At 41.2% G+C, this 25,009-nt stretch overlaps 1 protein-coding gene across 1 annotated transcript in view; it reads left to right on the top strand.

Annotated features, from left to right (window-relative positions):
- Positions 1–22,221, top strand: part of LOC117055968 (ATP-dependent translocase ABCB1-like) — a 29,041-nt gene extending 6,820 nt beyond the window's left edge. The window contains exons 7-24 of the mRNA XM_033165938.1: positions 270–380; positions 710–835; positions 2,645–2,848; positions 5,408–5,578; positions 6,377–6,538; positions 8,032–8,292; positions 10,791–10,937; positions 12,140–12,244; positions 13,798–13,875; positions 14,282–14,365; positions 15,265–15,468; positions 17,245–17,345; positions 18,455–18,595; positions 19,353–19,509; positions 20,437–20,634; positions 20,981–21,187; positions 21,744–21,890; positions 21,999–22,221. Coding sequence (XP_033021829.1) covers positions 270–380; positions 710–835; positions 2,645–2,848; positions 5,408–5,578; positions 6,377–6,538; positions 8,032–8,292; positions 10,791–10,937; positions 12,140–12,244; positions 13,798–13,875; positions 14,282–14,365; positions 15,265–15,468; positions 17,245–17,345; positions 18,455–18,595; positions 19,353–19,509; positions 20,437–20,634; positions 20,981–21,187; positions 21,744–21,890; positions 21,999–22,196 — 2,802 coding nt within the window. The 3' untranslated portion in view covers positions 22,197–22,221. The remainder of the gene's footprint in view (positions 1–269; positions 381–709; positions 836–2,644; positions 2,849–5,407; positions 5,579–6,376; positions 6,539–8,031; positions 8,293–10,790; positions 10,938–12,139; positions 12,245–13,797; positions 13,876–14,281; positions 14,366–15,264; positions 15,469–17,244; positions 17,346–18,454; positions 18,596–19,352; positions 19,510–20,436; positions 20,635–20,980; positions 21,188–21,743; positions 21,891–21,998) is intronic.
- The last annotated feature ends 2,788 nt before the right edge of the window (positions 22,222–25,009 follow it).

Here is a 25,009-nt window from a genome sequence, read left to right as displayed (position 1 = left end):
TGCAGCAAACTGGCTTTTTCGCCACATTATTTTTCATAAGTATATTATGCAAGTTTTGATCTTTGAACTTTATTGTGACTCCTGCTCCCCACCATCTGAAACGGCAGTTCTGGTTTCCAGAAATACAGCCCTTTAGGAAGGGGAAAGAGTCGTGCAGTATTTTAAAGAGTGAAATGGCCTGTTTGTTTATCATTAGACATAAAATGAAGAACGTGCCTGTGTCAAGCCACAGTTGCAGAAATGTATCTTACTTCCAATTTCCTTTCCAGCCGCGCCCCATCGATAGCAGTTCCAGTGAGGGGTTCAAGCCAGACAAACTGCGAGGGGAGATTGAATTCAAAAACATCAGTTTCAGCTATCCCTCAAGGCCTGATACTCAAGTAAGCTTTTCTTTTTCGTTTTGGTAGTTTCGGGTATTTAAGGAAATGTGCATTAAAAATTTCCTGTGTGTCCAAATAAGTGCTGATACGTTTTGTTAAAATATATCACCAGGATTGCTGTTGTTTAACAAAATAAAAATATCAAGTGTTTGCATTCAGAACACAGCATGTGTTTTTCAGATACAGGAACCATGTCTCTGTTAACATGTTTCATTTTTAGGGTGTCCTTCATCAATCAAATCACCCTGGAGATCTCTGTGATCTCTGGGTTGTTGTTGTTTTTTTTTTCATTGTGTTTAAAATGTTTAAATGTTTGTGAATAATTCCAGATTCTCAAAGGTCTAAGCTTAAAAATCCAGCCTGGGAAAACTATTGCTCTTGTCGGTTCCAGTGGCTGTGGGAAAAGCACTACAATTCAGCTATTGCAGAGATTCTACGATCCTGCTGAAGGAGAGGTATATTTTGACTGAACCACAGCTGTTCAATTTTCAGTGTCACTAGTTGCAATCTGCTGTATGGAAAAGCAGTAAAATATTTGGTTGGAAATCATTGCTGTAAGAGATTCGCCTGTACTTTTGCCACTGTGTTAAGTAATCCCATTTTAAATACTTTCACTAGATTTAAGAGCAATTCTTAGTCTGTGCTTCCTGCTTCTGGTTGTTTAGTTTACATATTATTTCAGCAGAATAAAAATGGTCACAAATGATTCCCGCCCCCCCAAAAAATTACTATTAACATTTTCATTTATATATATTATACATATATACATACATGACTATATTTTTGATATTATACTCTACACAGATAATACTTTTGTTAAAATTAATCTTATAAATTCTCTGTATTATTTGATTATTTGGCCTTCCTTTACTTGAAGTTCTTCTTTGCCCAAATCTGCTGTGCCCTTATCTAAAGTTATTTCCTTCCCCCAATCCTTGACATTTACTCTTTCTGCTGTCTGATCTCTGTCTTTAGTTTTGGGCCATGAATTTGGATTATTTTCAACCTTTGAAAATGTCAATTTAAGATTCCCTTCCATCTCATGTAGTTCTTCAATAGCTTTAACTGAAACAAAATAGAAAATTCTTTCCAGTAGCACCTTAGAGACCAACTGAGTTTGTTCTTGGTATGAGCTTTCGTGTGCATGCACACTTCTTCAGATACGTATATCTGAAGAATATACGTCAAATAGCTTTAACTGTCAGCCATTGTCCTTATTGCAAGTCTAAACAGAATGCCCCATCTTTATTTAATTTTTTTATTCCTTAATTGATACCTTGGAGATTTAGTAAGAACATCAGATAACATTTCAATATCATGGCCTTCTATTGATAATTTTCACCCACCTAGTTAAAATAATTAATGGCCTCTTATTCTCATAAGCTAATAAACTTGACCATAATGTAACTTGGAAATATTCTCCATATTTGGCTAGCACCCAGCCTGAATGCTACCTTTATATTATTGGATCAGAGCTGATGTAATTATATATATTGTGCTAAATGTTCATTTAAGAAAGCTACCACGTTCCTTCTCTGCAAGCCTACCAGGACCCCTCTAAGTGTTGACTTTCTCTTGCATATTTCTTGCTGAAGTTATTCTAAGTTGTCTCTGGCTTTATCTAATCCCACTTCCAACTCCCAATTTGTAGTTTTTGCTTTTCTTAGCAATGCCTTGTCCTCTTTTTGATTTTGTTGCCCTTTTTACTTTTTTACCTTCATGACCTACTGTAGTCTCAAGTCAATATACAGTATACAACTCTTATTGAAACTAATTGCCTAAATACAAAAAGTTCATATTAAGAATGTTCATAAGATTTGGCCAGGGCAAGTATGTTGGTACGTATGTGTCAACATTTTAGCTTGCTTTTCCCTTAATGAAATATGCTGCAATCAAGCAATCATAATAAGATATGAAGAAACATCATTTCCTCTCTTCACCCTCCCTTTGCAATTGAGTAAACAAACCTAAAAGTCATCTGTTATGCTTGAACCAGGAAACTGTGGTCAGTGGTTTCCATAGAAGTCTGGATCTGAAGCCAACTTTAAATCATAGCTTCATATCCAGACTTCCTTAAAAGCAAATAACCACAGTTTTGTGGTTCAAATGTAATGGAAAACTATAGCTTACAAGCATATTTATCCCTGCATCATCCGTAAAGTTGCAAGTTATCTAAGAAAGTTTATCTGAATGTAGCTATTAACTACGCCCGTTTTAAAATCTGCTTTTGTGACCTCTTACAAATTGCTACATCTTCATCCCAGATAACCATAGATGGACACGATATCCGGACGCTCAATCTCAAGTGGATGAGAGAAAACATTGGCATTGTAAGCCAGGAACCAGTATTGTTTGCTACTACAATAGCAGGCAACATCCGCTACGGCAGAGAGGATGTTACTGATGCTGACATTGAGCAGGCAGCAAAAGAAGCTAATGCTTATGACTTCATATCCAAACTTCCTGATGTGAGTACCTGAACTGTCATATTCTCTGTTACGATCTGGAGAACTTCGTTCCTACATGTGCAAGGATTTACACGTGTCAGCTTTTAAACTACAGTCGTACCTTAGATCTCAAACGCCTTGAATCCTGAACAAATCGGCTCCCGAACGATCGAAACCCAGAAGTGAGTGTTCTGGTTTTTGAACGATTTTTGGAAGCCGAACATCTGCCTTGGCTTCCGATTGGCTGCAGGACGCTCCTGCAGCCAATCGGAAGCTGTGCCTTGGTTTTCAAACGATTTAGGGAGTCAAACGGACTCCCGGAACGCATTCTGTTTGAGAACCAAGGTACCAAGGTATTGCTAATTGTTTTTCACTCCAGTAGATGCACAAAGAATTTTTCTTTTTTTAAATAACAACGTAGCTGTACATCTGGCTGTGGGAGGGGGCACTGGAGTGAGTGGAAATGCCCCTCTGATCAGCTCTGAAGCTAAGCTGGCCTCCTGTCACTGGTCCAAAACAGGGCATTTTGGGGGAGAAACCAAGTCAGCCCAGGAATCACTCTTGCTGCCATCACATGATTGAGCCCAACCATTGGCAGTTTAATCTTTAGTCTTGGCGGGCTATCCTGCCCTGCAGTGTGGTTGGCCAGGAAATTTACAATGGCTGGCTGCTGGGAGGTGACTGTTCACTACTCTGGGAATGGTGGGTTGCCCGCAAGGGGCCGCAAGCGCTGCCCACCTAGAGCCGGGTAAGCAGCTATTTTCTTACCACCACCCTCGGCCACAACTACCTTGAGCTGCAGATGGGGCAGTGCCCTGCTGCTCTGCAAAACCTCACCAGTGGAGCTTTTGCAAGTAAACAACAAGCAAAGCATCAAAAGTACTATACCGGTTTCAGTAATCTTTCTTCAATTTTAGGTGTGCTCACACAAGTCTGATCTCAGCAAGCTGAGATAAGGAAGAGCACCCTCTCCCACACTTCCTGTTCCCTTTCCAGATTCTGAGTCACTTCTCTTAGATTCATTACTCATGAAACAATGCATACTTATAATTAAAGTGTTTCTTTAATCATGGCCACCATTTTCTCTCTTTTTCTTTGCTGGAACGAACTTTGGCTTACACAGATTTTATAGGCAAACTGTTAAATTACCAATTGCATGCATATTCATTATTATCACAGATATGCTTCAGAAAGCTCCTTAAATCAAATTCTTTGTTCCTGTGTTTTCTGGATACCCAGTCCTCTTCAAATGTGTGGCTTAGATGAGTCATTGTTTAACTGTGGTTAATCGTTGAGATGGCTCCAGTCAACCAATCCTTTGCTTCCTTTTGATAACAGAAAAGCTTATTCTTAGCAAATGGCATATTCGATCTTACAGGACACACCGATGAATCCAATGTGAATAGCTAACCTAATTATTTAGACTGTTCACACAAATGAAGAAACCCATTTTATTACTGGAGTGCCAACATAGCATTCTTTAGCCCCTTCTTCTCTCCATTCCAAAAATCAGCACCCCAAAGCAAGGGAATGTGGATGTTCACCAAATATGGATGCTCAGTCAGTCAGGACAAGAGAAACCACAAAGGCCTTATTTAGCATCTCAGCAGCCACTTGGGTGCCAGTTTGGGGACTGAAGAACGTTTTAGCTGAAGCCTCCAAACCAAGATTCTTTGAAGCTCTCGAATGTCTTGTGATTCCTGCTCTGGGCGTGACTTCCTTCACCCTGAGAGACAGAGAAGCAGCCAAAGGGGCGCAGCCTCTTCCGGGTTCCATCGCCACCCGGTGCGCCATTCCGGGCGATCTGGCTGCGACATCTGTCACCCCACTGATCGCCAGGGTTGATTCGGCTGATCTGGCTGGCTAGGCGGGTGTCCCCTTCCTCCCTCACTGCTCCATGTGCATCCCTCCCGAAGCTGCGCGCTCGGTGGAAGAGGACGACTATCCCAGATAGAAGGAGTGTACCGTTCTTCTCTCCATTGGGAAAGTTTCCAGATATTGTTAGCTAAATCTGTCCTTGGTATATTTACAGATAAATCTGTTATTAGCACCATCTGTGCTGCAAGTAATAAGTCCTTATGCTCACGAAGTATGGTACCCTGAAAACAGACACGAAAGCTCCTTTGCCATCCCACGCACTAAACCCTGTCCCTGGAGCCCCCCCCCCGAAATGAGACATGACAACAATATATGGGTTTAAATTAGGCCACAACTTTATTGAAATTCAGGTGTAGGAACCTTGGTATAGGCCTTGGAAGGTGAGTCTGGTTTGAAGGGGATTGGCCTTTTTCCTGGCCCTCGTCCCACCCCCAGCCAACAGCCATTGTCCTTCCGAGATGGGGGAAGGGCAGTGGCCACCCTGTAGCAAGGTGGGTGGCACCTGGCCAGGTAATCCCGCACAGTGTCGCAAACCCTGCCCACCTCTTGGGAGGGGGTGAGCGGATATTGCTGAACGTTGCTGAATGTTTTGTGTTTGGCTGTAGAGTGTTACTTCTACACTGCATCGCCTTTTCTTGTTTGTAACTAAGAGTGGAAACTCTAATGTGATTCAGTCTGATTCCTGTGCTTTGAATTTCCCAGAAATTTGACACCATGGTTGGCGAAAGGGGAGCTCAGCTGAGTGGAGGGCAGAAACAGCGTATAGCAATTGCCCGTGCCCTAGCCAGGAACCCCAAGATCCTGTTGCTGGATGAAGCTACCTCTGCTCTGGATAATCAAAGCGAATCCATAGTGCAAGCAGCACTTGATAAGGTAAATAGTCTGTTAACATAGAATTGTAGAGTTGGAGGGGACCCTGAGGATCATCTAGTCCATCCCCCTGCAATGCAGGAATATGCAGCTGTCCCATAAGGGGATCGAACCTGCAGCCTTGGTGCTATCAGCATCACACTTTAACCAACTGAGCTATAGTTTAAAAACTGAAGTTCCTTGAGACATCTCCTACGCCAGTTCTAGTTTGGCCTTAAGAATATGCCATAACCCTTGAAAAATACTATTTAGACAGAGCTTCCAAACCTGAGGTTCTTTTGCCAACCAGCTTTTACTTATATGTTTAGTGTTTTTATTATATTGTGTTTTCAGGTTGTATACCACCTTGTATTCCCCCCCCCTTATGTGTGATTTTAAAATATTTAAATAAAAACAAACAAAAATGCAAAGTGCCAAAGCAGTGAGACTTGGTGTACTGTATTGTTGACCATGTAGTTTAGCCAACACTGAGATGATAATGTGAAATCTGTAAAGGAAATGCTAAATCGGTTGAGGAGACATCAATAATGATATGTCTAATCATGTGCTGAAAATACATTGAATGGAAAGCAAATGTGAGAGCTGAATTATAACTATAAAATCTAGTTAAATATAAGAGGCGATTAATAGAATTGTTGGATGCATGTTATTGGTTGTAAATAAATAATCTCTGGGACTCCTCCTTTTAGACAATCTGTGTGCAGATGTTAGATGAACAAAGTTTCTTTTGTATATGTTTCTTGTTGTTTGTGTATACAAAAATGTTTGCCTTCTCTCACCCCTTTTCTTTTTTCTCTCAAGGCCAGAACTGGGCGAACCACCATTGTGATTGCTCACAGACTCTCCACCATCAGGACAGCTGACATTATTGCTGGCTTTGAGAAAGGTGTTGTGGTTGAACAAGGGACCCATGACGAGCTCATGGCACATAAGGGAGTCTACTGTGCACTTGTAATGCAGCAGGTAATGAGACATAGTGGCCCAGTTTACACTTAATGCTAAGCCCATGGGACAGCGTGATGGGAACTCGGAGAAAGAGGTTAGACCAAGTGAAGCGTGGAAGTACGCAGGGCTTTATGGTAGGCAGGTGAGAGACTAGAGATCCTTTTCACAGAGTTAAGAGTGTTGGGAAAGATGGCAGGTTGCCAAAGAAGCGAAGCCATTGCATTAGACCAAGAACAAACTTAGTTGGTCTCTAAGGTGCTACTGGAAGGAATTGTTTATTTTCTTTTGTTTTGTAAGATTTGTATCTTGCTATTGCACCTACCATTTGGGTTTGACTTTTCACCCAATTATATTCCCTGTGTTGAATGAAGGTGCTTGAAACAGCTAAGCATTCGCCTTTGGTGGGCACACCAGTGGTGGTTAAAAGCTAACTTGCACACAAATGGGGATACTCAAGAGAAACAACACATGTTTGTCTTTGCCAGTTGTTTTTTGCTTCTCTAGTGTAACATATCAAAGAATTCATATATATCAGGGATGGCTAACCCATGACCTATGGGTCGTATCAGGTCATGCAAGAGGTTTTTTGTAGAGAGGGCCCAGACCCTCCCCATTTTCTTTTCTTTTTTAATGGGAGTTATAGTTAGTTAGGTAGTTAGTTATTCCCTGCCCTTCATACTTACAACCATAAAAATAAGGTGGGTCCTGAAAACCTATGCCTCAAATGCTGAAAGCCACTGTAATGCCACAACACTAAAATGTTTCTTGTGGCCCCCAAATGTCCATTTTCCATAATAATAATAATCCTTCCCCCCCCCCTTCTTTATTGATGATTCCTGTGAGTCCCCTGCTGTGATTCTGTGATGCTCGGAATACCCCACAAAAAAATGTTGCTAAAAAAAAACCCAATCATTTGACCATGCCAACTTTGACATAGGGCCCCAGAAAGTTGACCATGCATAAGTGTGGCCCTCAGCCTTAAAAAAGGTTATTTCTACCCATCTGCTCAGATAACACCCAAGCAAAGTTACAGACTTCTGTCTGTGTCTGTTTCTGAGAACTACTGTACTGGGTAGTTTTATTTATTTTAATTCCACTTTCATTGATGGAAATAGGCAAGTACTTTTCAGTTAGAGGTGCTCTACATGTTCAGGAAAAGCACATAATACAAGTTACATAGGTTTCAGAGCAGAAGTGTGAGAGGCTGTTTCAATATTCTTGTCAAAAACTCATTGCACGTTTAAAAAGGGGAGAAACCTCTATGTATCAAAAGAAAGACTATGTTAGAATCCTTTTTCTGAATATCTCTTGGGCAACTCGTTTTGGAACGGAACCCAAAAATGACACCACCACCACCCAAAAAATCTGGAATTGCGCCACTTCAGAATGCACCACATGCTTTTCTGTGTACAGAGATTTAATCATTGTACATAGTAATTAAATACGTTTCTCTTAATATTTTCCATGGGTAATGAATTTTCTTTGGAATGACTAATTCGTTTTTACCTTAGTGCTATGGTGGAGACGATCAAAGCGATGAAACAGTAGAAGAAACAGATTTTGAGACTGAGGAAGATGACGACGACTCTGAGGATGATTATCTAAATGAAGTGGAGGCCAGTGTCTTGGAAAATCCTATTGGTGGCACAGAAATAGCTCTGGGAGGAAGCTTCCGCAAACGCAGCCTCAGTAGGGCTTCTACTAAAAGATACTCTGACAGGAAGAAGAGGAAGAGGAGGAAGAAGAAGACAGCAAAGAAGAAGAAGAAAGTGGTTGGTGCTAAGAATTATTCTTAACATGCCTTGTGAGAATAGCATAGCATTTAGAACAGAACATTCCATTTTTGTTAAGATGGTAGGTGTATTGTGTTCCCTATACATCATGCTAGACCTGACCACTGTTCAGTTTCAGCTTTCATGAACTCCATAATCCATATGCTTTTTATTGGTGCATGTATGTTGGCTGAGGTTTAAATACAAAGTCTTTATCTGTCAGGCGGCTGCAAGCAACTCCCATGGCTGGTTGCCAGGAACGTACAAAGACAAGGAAAAGTTTCTTACCATCCACTTTTTATTCAATATTTACAGAGAGAGGCTTTGGAACGCAGCCTCTCGGATAATGGCGTTGTCCCGAGTAAATCTCCACACACACCCTTTTCTCTCACTTCCTCACTCATCATCAGCATCATGCCACTTAGTGCCCTCTGTCTTTGAGCCCTTTGCTCTCCTACTTTTAAGGCTTGCCGGGTTCTGGGAGATGGTGGGTCTGGAATGCTTTCTAGTGATAACGTGTCAGCCAGCTGCTGCTCCGGCTCTGCCTGCTCCTCCTCTCCCATTATTTCCCAGCTTTCCCCCTCATCTTCCTCTGAGCTGCGACCTCCCTCAAACCCCTGTTGTAATTCTGAACTGGCTTCCTCTTCTCTGAAAGTGTCAGGCTGGGGAGTCAGTCTCCACCATTCCTCCTCTGAACAGTCCCTGACACTATCACTCAGAGATAATCTTTCATTAACTCTCTTCAGGGGATCAGTTTGAATGTGTGAAGGAACAAGCAGGACCATGCAGGGGACGTTCTTCCCCTAAATGATGGTGGGCCCGCTCCCTGGCTGATGCATAACCAGCATTGGTATGGTCGGGACTGTCTAACTTGTAGGGTTTTCTGGCACATGGGTAGTCAACCTGGAAGTGCCTTCACTACATTCAGTCCAAATGTATCTTTCCTTTCCATGGCTGGACTCTGAACAAAGCAAATCTGCAAATTTGAAGCATAGGCCAGAGGTGGGTTCACGCAGTGCCAGCAGGAATTTATCCACCCACTTCCTGAAGGACTCTTATACTAATGGAAAGTTTCCATTATTATTAAATAGGCAGTGATAAATGCAGACAAAAATATTTAGCGCTTTCAAAAATAAAGGCAGAGCCACCCACCCCAACCAAAGCACAAGAGAGAGGTATGGCAGATAAGGCGAACCACTGTTTAGATCCACTGGTGGGCAGACTTGGTATTTTCCATTGTGGAAACAGACTTGCTTGCCAGGTGACGAATGCCCTGGGAGGGCTCTCTTGTTTTCTCTCACTATCGCATTTGTCTTCATGCATGGGAAGAAAAAATAGGGGGGGGGGTTGCAGAAATGGGAGACAGTCCAGTGGATTATAAAAAGTTGTGCAGAACTAACAAAAGAGAGAGTATTGACAGATGAACAAAATACTGTTTCATAGGAAGCAAAGTGGTAGAAGGGATGGAGTTAAGAGTGGGGAAATGGAACTGGGAGCCAGTGGAGACTTTAAAAAACACAGCCCCAATGTAGCATTCCTGGAAGTAGCCATTTTGCAAAGCTGAGAATAGATTTTCCCAGGTGGATACATGGGTCTTTACCATGAGTGCCCAATTGTTAAGGTTTTACATGTACCGCTATTTGTGTTTTTAACTGATTTAAATTATCTTTTGAGTAAATCTCCCTGAGACGATGGTTTAAAAGGCAATTGATATATCCATTGTAATAATATGCCGAAATATGGTCATGCTTCTGTCAGTATCTACCAATCTTGTGAAAAATAGCTTGTCTGAAAAAATTGCCTCATGATTTCATGTCATGTTTTCTACAAACTTGTGTGCTTGATTCTGTCTTCATATAACCTGACATAGAAAAAGATATATTGGTTGAAATTGCAGTTTTGTACATCTCTCTGGTGGTTTTGGTAACTGGGCTTGACTGATAGACAAAGCAATTTGGAAGAGGTTTGATACACCCATGCTATTGCTTCCTACCCATAATCTTCAAAGGTGGCTGTGGCTGTGCTAGATTCAGGTTCTGTATTTTCACTTTTTAAATTTTAAACATTGATATCCCATTTTTCTGAAGAATTTACTCTTGAGCAGCTTACATCAAAACATGAAAATGATGAGAAATCAAAATTAAATTAAAAGAAAAACTCTTTTAAAAATCATTTACCAGAAAGGTTCGTGCATTAAAGTTGCCATTCATTATGACTGATCCAGTTTGACTTTTCAGTGCCCCTTTGGATAGATTTTGACATGAGTCGGCCTTTTGTTCCATTTCCCCCCTTTGTTTTCTCCACATTTTTGAGCAATTAAAACTTTGGTGACAATCAATGGGTGTGCATAGCTCAGTAAGTTTCCTTATTTAGTACATTCTGAGTTCATACTAATTTCCCAGCAATCTTCTGCTAGCATAGTTCATTGCCCAGGCAATTACATTATCCACTTCATTGTTCTCACCCGCTGGTGACAACTGGAATTTTGTCTCTTACAGGAAGAGAAGCTCCCTGAGGTGCCTTATTCTAGAATTCTAGCCCTGAATAAGCCGGAATTCTGCTCTATAGTGTTTGGAGTCATTGCTGCTGCCATTGGAGGTGGCGTCACTCCTGCATTCGCTGTTCTGTTTGGTAAAATAATTGGGGTAAGTTTAGAAGCTTATGTCTTCAGCCTCTGCAAAAACCTTTTGCTTCCAGTTTCCATTCTCTTTAGAAGAAGAAGAAGAAGAGTTTGGATTTGATATCCCGCTTTATCACTCCCCGAAGGAGTCTCAAAGCGGCTAACATTCTCCTTTCCCTTCCTCCCCCACAACAAACACTCTGTGAGGTGAGTGGGGCTGAGAGACTTCAGAGAAGTGTGACTAGCCCAAGGTCACCCAGCAGCTGCATGTGGAGGAGTGGAGACGCGAACCCAGTTCACCAGATTATGAGTCTACCACTCTTAACCACTACACCACACTGGCTAGGATGTTACCCTCTTTTCAGTTCATTGAAAACAAAGAAATTCATTGTGTCATTGGTTGGTTTTCCATAATGACATCTGGTCCAAGTGCCTTTATAATAAGGATACTTGCCAGCACCTTTTGCTCTCAACCAGTGCATACTTTTAAAAAAAAAACCGCATTCTAGATAATTTAAAAGCTTGAAAGATTTAATGCCAATATGCATTAAATATTGGGCAACTGTGGGGGCAGCCTGTGGGGCTAGGGAGCTGCCCTCCTGCCACTGGCATCGCTACAGCTTACTCGTCTGGGAGCAGTAGAGAGGTTGGGGCTGCAAGAGTACTGGATAGGCTCTGCCAGTGCAGCCCAGTTTGATTCACATAAGCTACAATGACTCTGGTGTCAGGTCAGGATGGTAGCTTTGAGTCTCCCCCCCCCCCCGCATGCCTTTTTACGGGCCAACTAGAAATTACATACAGTAAGTTGGCTTTCTAACTTGGTCATATTTGGCCAGTTATAAAAGATCTTGCCTGGCTTCCAGTTAGTTTCCAACCAGAATTCAAAATACATATAACATTTTAAAGCCCTAGGCAGCTTTAAAGGGCAACCCCATCCATATTAATCTTTCCAGTCTTCTAACACTCGGAGAGTCTCTTCTCTCAGGGTCTCTGCCTTCTGAAGTGGAGAACAGGGCCTCTTCAGTGATGGCTCTTTGGCTAACTAAACAATCTATGGCCTTTTAAACTGGAGGGGCTGGGGTATTGTTTTTGTTTGTTACTATGTTATGTATTATTGTTTTTTTATTATATTGTAAATCACCCTGTGATCCTTGGGTGATGGGCAGTATAGAAAATAAATAAATGATTTTCTAGTGCTGGTGACTAACTCTCTGCTTTGTAACCCAGGCTTTCCAAGAAACAGACCCTGACAAGAAAAGCCAAAAAACGGTGTTGTTTTCTCTTATGTTTCTTTTGTTGGGAGTGATCAGCTTAATAACATATGTTGTCCAGGTAAGGACTATCCTAAGGCCTAAATAATAATAATAATAATAATAATAATAATAATAATAATAATATCAGAATGGCACAGCAGATTGCTGAAATGTGTGAGTCCATGATAATGTACCAATTTACTCAGAAAATTCAAGCAAAACAAGGAGTCCCTGTCCCCTCTCCCAAGCAAAAAAAATATGGTGTTGAGGCACCATGGTTTTCATTTATTTTAGATATAGAAGCCCTCAAGCTTCCGGGCACATTTCAATCAAATAATGATGCATGATTAATGTAAACTCTGATTGTAATGGGATCCGTGGCAGCTCCAGAACTGGGGCTGGGGTGCAAGATGATGAGAGTAGGATCCTACCACCTATTTCTATCAGCTTCTGTGCCCCAGCGACATGAAACTGATATCGCAAGGGCAACAGCTGGACTGGGTTGTAGCTTTATAAATGGAGGGAGGAGCTGCTGTCGCTCAGAAATACAACCACGGCAGTGCATTCAGTATGATAAGTACACCAAATGTAAATAAAATGGGATGAGTTGTTGGGTGAAAGAATATTTAGGACCGATGGTGCAGCAACCTATGTGCCTGGTAGCCAGTAGCACCAAGGAAGAAGTTGATTGTTACAGTTTCAGGAAGCTAGTTTCTTCTCCTATCTGACTACTTATTTTTGCACATGTTTTGCCACTCCTGCTTAAGACCCCTTCTTGTTACTGCTTTTCTCAGACCAACATCTAGTCTCCCTCTGCCCCCTGGAACTTGGGACTAGAAAGGTGGACTAGTAACCTTCATAATCAATACTCAGAATTTATGGGTGTTATGTTTATAGGACACTTTATCAGTGTCTTAATTAGAGGAGCAAGCTTGAAAAGGCACTAGAGTGACTAGTTCTGCAAATTGGCCTTATTTCTATTCTAGAAGCACTGGAATGGAAATACAGGTGAAGCTCGAAAAATTAGAATATCGTGGAAAGGTTCATTTCTTTCAGTAATTCAACTTAAAAGGTGAAACCAATATATGAGATAGACTCATGACTTGCAAAGCGAGATATGTCAAGCCTTTATTTGTTATAATTGTGATGATTATGGCGTACAGCTGATGAGAACCCCAAATTCACAATTTCAACTTTGGGGTTTTCATCAGCTGTGCGCCATAATCATCACAATTATAACAAGCAAAGGCTTGACATATCTCGCTTTGCATGTCATGAGTCTGTCTCATATATTAAACTCCAGTAGCTAATGAAAACAATTGGTTACATAAATGGACTTTTCCACGATATTCTATTTTTTTTTATTTTCACCTGTACTGTTTGAGTGTTGTAATGAGGACAGCCTAGTTCTTGTTCAACTAACAGAAAAATGTTGGCCCTTTTCAACCTTTCCTCAGCTTAGCTTAACAAACAGAAAAATACCAAAACATACTGTTGGATTTATATTGAGCTCTGTGTCAGTAAATAGCTTCAACTATTACAGTGCTTTCGTCTATAGTTCATCAGTCTTAAAAATGTTATGGCATTGTACAGCTAAATAAAATCTAAATACTTTACGTTTACATTTTTCAGGGATTCATGTTTGGGAGGTCTGGGGAAGCTCTGACTATGCGGTTGCGATCACTTTCATTCAAAGCATTGCTTCAACAGGTAACACCAACAGATACAGTAAAGGGGGGGCAATTTCGTGAGTGGGTCTGGGATGTGGTCCATTGTCTTCAGGGGCAGTCTCTAGTCTCCATGCTGAAGGCCAAGTGGGGAAACCTCAAATCATTATACAAAAGATTGTGGGAACCTAGGGAGTTGACATGCTGACCATCTACCTCAGTGTTGTCCACTGATTGGCCACAGCTCTTGCTTGGAAATGCCAAGGATTCAGCCTGAGGCAAAATTTGTGCTCTGTCACAGAGCTACAATCCCTCTCAACTTCTTAAGGGTTTCTTTAAAAATAAAAAAAACCTATTACGTACTTCAAATGCTTCATATGCTGCTTTGAGCCGTGACAATATCCATTTGCAAAGGCAAAAATTATTTGAACCATCTTTTTCGTTTTCAGGAAATTGGATGGTTTGATGACCATAGCAACGGCATTGGAGTTTTGCTAACCCGACTTGCAACAGATGCTTCTCAAGTCAAAGGAGTATGTTTTCCATTTATTTAGGGGTGTTTTAAAAAAAATTAAATTTAAATCACAGTGATTTGAAAAAGAAGCTTTTGTGGAAAGAGCATAATAAATCTACTTTTGAAACCACATGGCATTTAATGTACCACACTGACAGTGGGTTGTATCAAGTACTGGTCATACTCAGAGTAGACCATCGGAAATTAATGGATATGACTAACTTGGGTTCATAAATTTCAGAGAGTCTGCTCTGAATGAAATTGAGTAGGACACAACTCATTGTCTTTAATTTGCGGCTGCTATTGATGATTTAGCTTGCTATAAACTTGACTTCTGTAAATGTAGCTTGTTGAATATAATGCACACCTCAGGGCATTTGGTTGGTTAAGAGTGAGAGAGGTCAGTCTAGAGAGGATCGCCTGCAGTCACTTAAATGTTGTTTGACAGAGATGTCTCTGGATGATTTATTTCAGCACTATGACATAGGGTTGCAGGTGTAATTGTGCCAGCTAGCCTACTAGATTTGTAGCATCTCCTGCTGACATCATGTTGGCATGGAGACTCTTACTTTCATTCCAAGGTGCCTTTGTGAAAATCCTGATGAATCATTCTAACTAACAAAGAGGAATTTTGTGAGGACTACTGAATGGCTTTTCAAAACTTTTAGGAACATGGCTTGGCAAGAGCAGGGCTGCTATATTGGTTGAAGCTAAAGAGAGATTAAATATGTTCATTATGCCTTCTCTGTTAAACTACCAAGTATAATTGTGCCTCACTTGCTATTTTAGGAAAACAATGGCTAGCCATATGCAGAATTAGACCCACTAATGAACATGATTAACTTGCATGTGTGTTTGCAATTAATTCTTTAATGAGGTTAACTTCAAACGTGTTGTCGTTTGTTTTTGTTATTTCAGGCTACTGGAAGTCGGCTGGCCTTATTAACCTCAACGATCTTTACACTCTTGACAGCTATTATTATTGCTTTTGTGCATGGCTGGCAATTAACATTGCTCATCCTGGCCTGTATTCCTTTCGTTATGATAGCCCATGTTATACGACTGAAATCAGTGGCCGGCCATGCGTCGAAGGATCAAAAAGCCCTCGAGGAAGCTGGAAGAGTGAGTTCTATATGGTTCTGATTAGATCTGTGGCAGTGATAGAAGGGGAAATTTCCAACACGGCTCTTAATTTTTATTCATGTCCACTGATGCCTATCCTGGAAGCCCTTGGTTGGTTTGTCAATTGGCTTATTCAAAATATTTCTATATCATCTAGTTTTCAACACTGTAAAAGGACCACGGCAAAGGGATGGTATCCGCAATATACAAAATACTAATCCAAAATCCCATGAACCCCCTAGACGCAATGAAAAAACAATGGGAGGATGACATAGGCTATGAGATTAACCCCACCCAGTGGACTAGAATATGGTCTAAACCCCCCTTTAAATCCATATCAATGAAAATGAAATAACTCACCCTGAAACTCACCTACAGGTGGTACCTAACACCAAGAAAACTAGCACTAATATGCCCAGGAACTTCACCTAAATGCTGGAAAGGGTGCACCTCCACAGATACATACCTCCACATGTGGTGGGAATGCCCCAAAATCCAACTATTCTGGACAACAGCCATACGAGAAATGTGTAAAACAACTAAGCAAGTATTAGAAATCACCCCAAAATTGGCCCTACTAAACATCTTCCAAGACAATAACGCCCATTTACATCACAAAGAACTCATAACCCACCTACTTTCAGCAGCCACAAACATCATAACCAGACACTGGAGAGACCTGTCAGAAGTAAGCATGGACCATGGTACCAAACAGTATGGGAAACAGCCTTACTAGAAAAATTAACCAATATGCTGAAACTGACACGGGGACAAATAGAAGAAGACGCCTTCACCCCGGTATGGCTCCCCTTTATCACATACACAGCCCAACAAGACAATGACAATGAGATTAAAAATCCACCAACAGTATATGAATCAATATGGCTAACCTGATCCAAAACACCCACCTTCCCCACTCACACATGAAAACAAAGCTCACCACAGCCAATCACAAACGAACAACCACACCCCTAGGCAACCTGCAACCTCTCTCACCACCAAAGGAACACAAGCGAATAGCAGAGAACCTGCACAAGTGACGCTGACACGAAATCCCACACTTATATTAAGTAAAACAGAAACATCGCTACACAACCCCACCCCCTACTCGCTTTCCCTCCTCCACCTCTTTTCCCCCTTTGCTTCCTAATGTAACACTAATGTCTCAACAAATGAAACTGATCTGTAAAAATGTTACTTGGAAAAGAAAGAGAGAGAGAGACTGCTCATACTTTTGTAAACCAAGACATTAAAAAAAAATACATTTAAAAAAAAACATTGTAAAAGGACGGCCACTGATTTTTTGCCGCTATTATATTTTTATCCCACACTTTATCTAAAGAGCAGAGGGTGGCACATACGGTCTCTTACCCACTCCAAGCAATCTTTTCCAGGCAGTAACTCTGAGACTGAGAATCACCCACTGAGCTTTCGCAAAGATGTGTATCTTCTGATCATAGTCCAACAATCCAGTCACCATGCCACGTTGCAACCCTCCCCGTTTCAAAATACTAACTGATGAAATTGCTGAAGACACAGCTGTACCATGAACTGAGGTTTCTATGAAGTTGAAGGGCCCACCAGGAATGTTACAGGCGCCTTGTGTTGGGTGCTGCTGCATCAGGGTGCAAGTGCATGACTTCTGCCTGGACCCTTAGTTGCACCTAGTTCAATATTGTGTATGGCTATGAGATTAAACATCTAATGGAGAACACCTAACCTTTAGTGAAATCAGGATTTTCTAAAGCCTTGTACTTTCCTTGGTTCCCAAATCAGATTTCAACAGAAGCTGTGGAAAATATAAGAACTGTGGTTTCATTAACAAGAGAAGACAGGTTTTTTGAGAGATATATTTCAAGTGTAGAAGGTCCATACAGGTAAATTTGTATGCAATTCTGTTGTCTTCTTCTTTGAGTTCTTGAGTTTTATTTCTTAATTACATTATTTCACAAATTAAAAATATTTTTGCACATAATTATGTTAAATTTCTGGAAGTGTGATTGAATCAACCTTGTACCATTGCCCCATACACAATTTAGATAGATAGATGTCACCCCTTTAAGGTCCAAATATCGGGGGCTTGCAATGGTTTTAAACAGCTGGTACCAAAATGTGCAGTTGAGTGATGTGTAAAGTCCAATGGCTCCTGGAAAACTTTGCATATGTTGAGTTTTAGCATACAACTGCTAGGCGGTCTTTTCAGCTAATAGTAGCTTGCATGCCAAAACTTGGGTGCATACAGAAACCACCATTCAAACAGTCTTATTTCTGTTCCCAGCAGTTCTGAGAATCTGCTTAGAGGGGGTAATTTTGCTGGCTCTGCAAAAAAAACATCACGTTCCCATAGCGATGTGATGATGTGTCTCCCATGATCCTCTTTTAGCATTGTAATGGAAAGGGAGGGATTTCTACATCATTTAGAGCTAATTTTTTGAAGAGTTTTCCTGATGACACTAGAGAAACTGAGGAGAGTTAGCTTGATCCAAGCTGGTTTAGTATTAGTGGAGCATAAGTCTTGGTTTTGATACCGTGTATTTCAGGGTGCAGCATAGGTTCTTCTTCTTCTTCCGCCATACTCAGCTCACCTATACATATTGGGCAAAGTATGTAAATGGTGAAGATCCTTGCTTGGCCAATCTTGCCAGATAACAATGACAAACTATTGGACTTATGGTATTTTGATTTGTGCTACTTGCTTGTTATGCCCAACATATATAGATGAGTCATGTCCCAAGATAGGCTGGGTGTTGAGAAAATGGGTAGTATAATTCCACTGCCCCAATTTGTTGAGGATTCATTTCTTCAGTGTGGTTTGTTTGTTTGTTTGTTTGTTTGTTTGTTTGTTTGTTTGTTTGTTTAAAGCTTACTAGCATCTTAGTCAATGACTCTGATTGGCTTTTTAAAAATATTTTGGGAGTAGAAGCTCTACTGTTCCTTTTATTTCATGACCAATTGTGACTATTTAATTGGCTTTCTCATTTAACAGGGACTCTCTGAAGAAGGCTCCCATTCATGGAGTTACATATGGAATAGCCCAGTGTTTCAACTTTTTTATAAATGCTGCTGTCTTCAGATTTGGAGCATGGCTTATTGCCCATTGTTTAATGGACTTTGAGCAACTTTTTATGTGAGTGTGTCTTCTGTATTTTGTAAGAGCTAGGCAATGAACTTAAAACATAAACTGATTTTAAATACTAATGTGAAAATCTGTATACATAAATATGTATATCTATCAAAAAGTTTCCTGACCCCTTCTGATCTGTAAGAGACTGTGACAGAGGAGGAACAAGCGACAAAAGTACCATCCTGACCTCACTTGCAGTTTGGGTGGGAGTCCCACATTAAAGTTTCCCAAATGTTGAATGTTATGTGTGAATAACTACAAGTGTGCAAATCATTGGTGCAATCAGGTATATAAATTGTATACTCGTTGAATAAAACACCTCTGATTTAACTTGAGCATTGTTATAATAGTCTTTTGATTATTCACATTGCAATTCTGTGTGTGTCTACTCAAAAGTAATCCAAAGTGTGTATATGTTTGCAGTCTCAGGTATATTTCCTTAACTTAAGTAGGCTTGGATAGTCCTACAAATAATTTATCATGTATTGAATTGCAGGCAGTAGATGCTCTTTTAGGCTTGCTCTTATGTATATATAGCATGTACACAATATGCACAGATACACTATTTTAGTGTCAGGATAAGTGTGTTAGAGATGCACTGTACATAGTAATATCGCAGGCCTGTTAAAAGGAGCTCACTCTATAAATCTTAGTTCTGCAAGATAAACAGTAGTTTGCAGTTGAATCTAGAGATGTATGGCTTCTGCTTTTCAATAAAAATCATTTGCTTTTCTATGCTTCTTTGTTTTGTGTTTTACAGAGTCTTCTCTTCTGTGATTTTTGCTGCTATGAATGTTGCTCAGTCCAGTTCTCTTGCACCAGATTTTGGCAAATCAAGGGTTTCTGCACAAAGAATTTTTCAGCTTTTGGATCGGAAGCCAACGATTGATAGCTATAGTGAAGAAGGTGAAAAACTGGTAAGACTATACAGATAAGTGCTTTTAGAAATAGAATTGTTGTGGTTCTTTTATTAACAGGGCTCTGTGTAGTCTACAGTCATACCTCGGGTTACATACGTGTCAGGGAACTGCCACCTGGCCCCCTGAGGGGAACAGAGGGTCAGTTAGCATACAGAGAGCCCCAACACCAATTGAGCAGCATCACCTCTTCCAGCGCGGAAAGCAGCCACACCTCCTGTGGGGAGGAAGGGAAAGGGGCCAGCCGGGAGAGGAGAGGGCTTGGGGATGCTGCAAAGAGCCCCAGCACCTCAGCCAGCCAGGAGCATAAAACAGGGAATCTGGCGGTGAGATGGTTTGGGGATGTAGCTGAGACCCTGCGCTCACCTCGTTCGGCTGGTCAGGAGGGAAGCATGCCATTTCCGGTGCCCCAGTTGCACAGAGGGATGAAGCGCAAGGAGGGTAGGAGGAGATTTGGGGTGCCGAAGCTCTTATGCTGGGGAAGGAGCTGTTTTCTGCCAGCAACTGAGACAGACATGCTTTTTGTAGCTCTGCACTGTAAATAGTTTGCACAATAAAACTGCCAAAAGACTATTTGGGTTCTTGCTCCATTACTCGTGAGGCACCATCATGTGAACCTTACAATATGCTTCGGGTTACGTACCTTTCGGGTTACGTACTCCCATAACCCAGAAGTGTAACCTGTTGATCGGGTTACGTACGTTTCGGGTTACGTACGGCGACCCGGAACCAATTAAGTACGTAACCCGAGGTACGACTGTACTGGAATAAAAGAAAAGAAACATAATGCTGTTTTATTTACTGGCATCAGCTCAGTTTCTGGTTGCTTAAAATTGGCTTCAGAAAGAAACTCCTTTATTTGAGATATCGCTTAATACATAACCCATAACATATATCTGTGTTCATTTCCCACCCCCTGCAATGTAGGTGAAATTTGATGGCAACATTGAATTCAGAGACATCCATTTTGAATATCCAACTAGAGCAGAAGTTCAAGTTTTGCAAGGACTCAGTTTAAAGGTTAACAAGGGGCAAACTCTGGCATTGGTGGGAAGCAGTGGTTGTGGCAAAAGCACCTCCATCCAGCTTCTGGAGAGATTCTATGACCCAGGATCAGGACAAGTGGTGAGTAGGGATGGACAGATCCAGCTATTTCCATTCTGTGTCAGTTTTGTATGTGCTCAAAATCATAAGTCCATTCGATCCTGTCGTTTGCCATTTCTTTTAAACACATAAAAATTACTTTTAAATTGTACATATTTTATCTGATATGCAGGTTTTTGTATTTACTTTTTCCTAAAAATACATGTTTATATATGCTACATGTCTATATATTTTCCCCAACAATAAATACAGACCATAAACTTGGTGCATCCATTAAATTTTACGCAGATTCAGCTGCCTATTGTTGTGTCTTTCAACTCTGCAGAAGCTCATTTCATACTTTCTGTACTTCCATTTCTACCTACAGCTTGCAGATGGCGTGGACACCAAATCTCTACATATACAGTGGCTAAGATCCAGACTTGGTCTTGTGCAACAGGAGCCTATCCTCTTTGATTGCAGCATTGCAGAGAACATCCAGTATGGTGACAACAGCCGAGTTGTCAGTCAGGAAGAAGTTGAAGAAGCAGCTAAAGCAGCTAATATCCACAACTTCATAGAAAATCTCCCAGAGGTAAATGAAGATGTCCTTACATTTTCCAGCATTCTCTTTCTCCAGAGGAATAATTATCCTATTTTGCACAAATCCCAGTTGCATAGAAACCTACAGCTGAATTCTTTGCAGGAGGGAAGGGGCATCCTTCCTGTCTAGGGTCCTTCTGAGGGGGCCATGTGCTAATGGTGGGCAGGGCTGGAGCCAAAATTGTGTGGTGTATCCTTTTCTCTCTCTGTCACATCTCCCCGCACTCTGGTATTTCTCTCTCCCTGCCACATATATGAAATTAGGCCATGGGCTACAGGTAGCCCACCCCAACCTTATCATGTTGACTTATAAAGTAAGTATGGTCAGTGATTAATTTTTAAATGCATATTTAAGACTGCATTCCCATGTACACTTATCCTTGAGTAAGTCCTGTTGCAAGCAGTGGGTCTTGCTTCTGTTGAAACATCTGCACAGGATCCAGATGCACAGCCTATTAGTTTCAATAGGATGCGGAAAGGTCTAACTTGCTCTTCACAACACTAACAATGTCTGTGATCTTTTATTTTTAAAAAACAACAACCTACAGAAATATAATACTCGAGTAGGTGACAAAGGAGCACAGCTTTCAGGAGGACAGAAACAAAGAATAGCCATTGCCCGTGCCCTTGTCCGAAAACCAGCAGTTCTTCTTCTGGATGAAGCCACATCAGCTCTTGACACAGAAAGTGAAAAGGTTAGTAAACTTACAGCCTTGCTTTCTGCACTGCAGCAGGGTAGGGATAAATCTAGGGTATCATTCTAAATATTTTTTTTTCTTTTCTTTGCCTGCCCATGCCTGCAGATTGTCCAGAAGGCCTTGGATGAAGCTAGAAAGGGTCGGACCTGCATCGTCATTGCTCATCGCTTGTCCACGATCCAGAATTCTGACATCATAGCAGTCATCCAGAATGGCAAAGTAGTGGAACAGGGAACTCACAGCCAGCTGCTGGCCATGGGTGGATTCTATCATGCCCTTGTCAATGCACAAGTACCTCACTAGCCCAGGCTGCAAAGTCTATGGATACAAAAAAAAAAAACAAAAAAAAACCCTCAAATTATGCCTAAGGCAGCATTGGACTTGAGTCTGTCAAAGAGCAGTCCCCTATACCGTATGACAAAACCACATTTGAAAATGAAGGGGTTGTGTAATATAAGGAAGAGGGGAGAATCTCCTGTTCCGAGAAGAGGGAAGTCAAGTTGTCCTTTGGCATGTTTATGCCCTTCAGCATCCCTGAAATAGTTATTTGGGTCCCAATCAAGATGAAGGCTAATTGTGCCTTGTTTCTTATCACCGTTACCAGGTAATGTTCAGGAGCCTGCGAATGTGGGATGCAGGCCTGCTGGGCATCTTCATGAGAAAGGAAAGAGATTTATTTATATTTTACTTTGCTACAGAATGTTTTTGTATCATGGTGTTGATTTTACTTTTGTAATAGTAATAATAAAAAATAACTGGGAAACCCCAGTAAGAACTAATAGAATTTACTGGTAAGGTTGGAACAGACTTGAAAGCCGTCAGACCCAATGTTGTGCCCCAGGGCAAAAGATTTAACTTCCACAAGATGCCAGAAGCAAAGAAATGGTGCTAATGTGGTGGAAGGAGCTAAAAGTGCCTGCAGAATGTTTCTTTGCTGATTAACCAAGTGAGCCCATTCATAAACCCTAACTTTTTTCTGTAGGATCAGCACTGCATGAAGGAAACTTGAAAGTCAAATTTAGCAACGCTGCAAAGTCTACATTTACTGCAGTTTACAGATCTTCACTATGCAAGTGACAGCTTATTTATTTTCTCAAGTGCACTGCTCATTAGAAATATGTATACTTTTTTCAATTTTATTGTCATCTTTGCCCCACACGTCATGGGGATAAAATATGACAACACAAAACAATTCCTGCCAAAAAAAAAATTATTATCTTTTCAACTAGCCCAAACACAAATAGGGCATGTCCTCTTTTTTCTTTACACGTGGGATTTTAAACAGGCCAGGAAGTGCAAAAGCTTTTTAATTCAATGGCACTAAGGGAAGTGAAATGTTCTCTCTTCATCTGTGGTTGGCTGTCAACAGCGGTTGCCACACTGGTTTCAACAAATGAAGATGCAAGGTAGGTAAATGAGGGAATGTTCTCTCTGCTTGTGTATAGTTGCAAGTTGCTTCCCAATTTCTCCTGATGGGAGGAATTCTGTGTAACTTGAATGTTTGCTTCGCCTTAAACTTGGCAAAGGCATAAAAAATGTGTGTGGGTTGCCACTATTTATTTTTGCCTTCACTGTTTTCTGGAGTCTAATATTACAAGAGTTAACATGGGAAACTTCCTTGCACCAAATCACACCATTAAACGACTTATCTCAGCATTGTGCATAATGACTGGCAATGGCTCTCCTGGCTTTTGGACAGTGGTCTTTTCCAGCCCTGCCAGGAAAACTTTTGCCAGCAGAGAATGTCTTCTGCCATTGAGCTTTGGGTCTTGCTCATGAAGACTTCTGTCTTCTTCATAGTGTTTTCCTCTGATATCTAAGATGAATATCCAAATATCTCTCTCCAAATTTGGTTTCTACTTTACCCAAGCAGCAACTTTGGTTCTGATATCCAGTACAGTGCTTTCTTGGGTCCCAAACAAATCTGCTCCCGAACACCGCAAACCCGGAAATGAGTGTTCTGGTTTGCAAGCATTTTTTGGAAGCCAAATGTCTGACGCGGCTTCCGATTGAGTGCAGGAAGCTCCTGCAGCCTATCGGAAGCCGCGCCTTGGTTTTCAAATGGTTCCGGGAGTCGAACGGACTCCCAGAACGGATGAAGTTCGACAATCAAGGTACCACTGTATTAACTTCTTATAATGTAGGAGAGTTTGTGCTTGAAGCTTTGGTTTAGCTACACAAGTCATGTAGACTCACTTTACAATTTGCATGTTTTATAGTTCCATACGTATTTTGTCATTCAGTGTCCTATGATTGAACAACAAATGTTCAGTTCATATTGCAAACCATGAAACAATTCAACGTTTTATCAGCTAAGAGAGAATTCCAAGGGAGGGCCAAACTCTGTGATAGCTCAATGTGTTGTCAGTGTGGGTACTTTGAACTTATTTTATGAGAGCAAGACAAAGCCAATAAATAATTTCGGAAGGGACTATGTTGTGGCCAATGTATGAAACACAGGGGGTGTCCCATGCAGTTGGAGTGTGGCTGCTTCCTCTGTTGCCATAGACAAAGATGTGCAGTTTTTAATAGTCATGTGGTTGAAACAGTCAAAACTTCGTTTTACATAGCCATTTATATATTTTAAGAGGATACCTTCAAAATGAGAAATCGGTTTAAGTGCCCATTTTCAAGCTGTTCTTTCAAAATTCCATAGTTTTTTTAAATCTGGTCAGAGATAATATATAGTATACATTGCTTATTCTGGGGGGGGGGGTGTTCAGGGACCAGCAATGTTGACTTAAAACTCCAACATTTAGGTACGTATCTTGCCACCGAAAGGAGACTATGCACCCCCCCCCCCATTTTTCAGACAGTATGTAGGTGCAAAGCATTTGTTAAAGGTAAAGGTAAAGGGACACATGACCATTAGGTCGAGTCGTGGACGACTCTGGGGTTGCGGCGCTCATCTCGCTTTACTGGCCGAGGGAGCTGACGCACAGCTTCCGGGTCATGTGGCCAGCATGACTAAGCAGAGCAGCACATGGAAACGCTGTTTACCTTCCCACCGGAGCGGTACATATCTTTCTACTTGCACTTTGACGTGCTTTCAAACTGCTAGGTGGGCAGGAGCTGGGACCGAACAATGGGAGCTCACCCCGTCGCGGGGATTCGAA

Source organism: Lacerta agilis, chromosome 12, assembly GCF_009819535.1.
Source record: "Lacerta agilis isolate rLacAgi1 chromosome 12, rLacAgi1.pri, whole genome shotgun sequence".
NCBI lineage: Eukaryota > Metazoa > Chordata > Lepidosauria > Squamata > Lacertidae > Lacerta > Lacerta agilis.
Note: the sequence above shows the minus strand (reverse complement) of the source record. Positions and strands in the feature narration are given on the sequence as shown.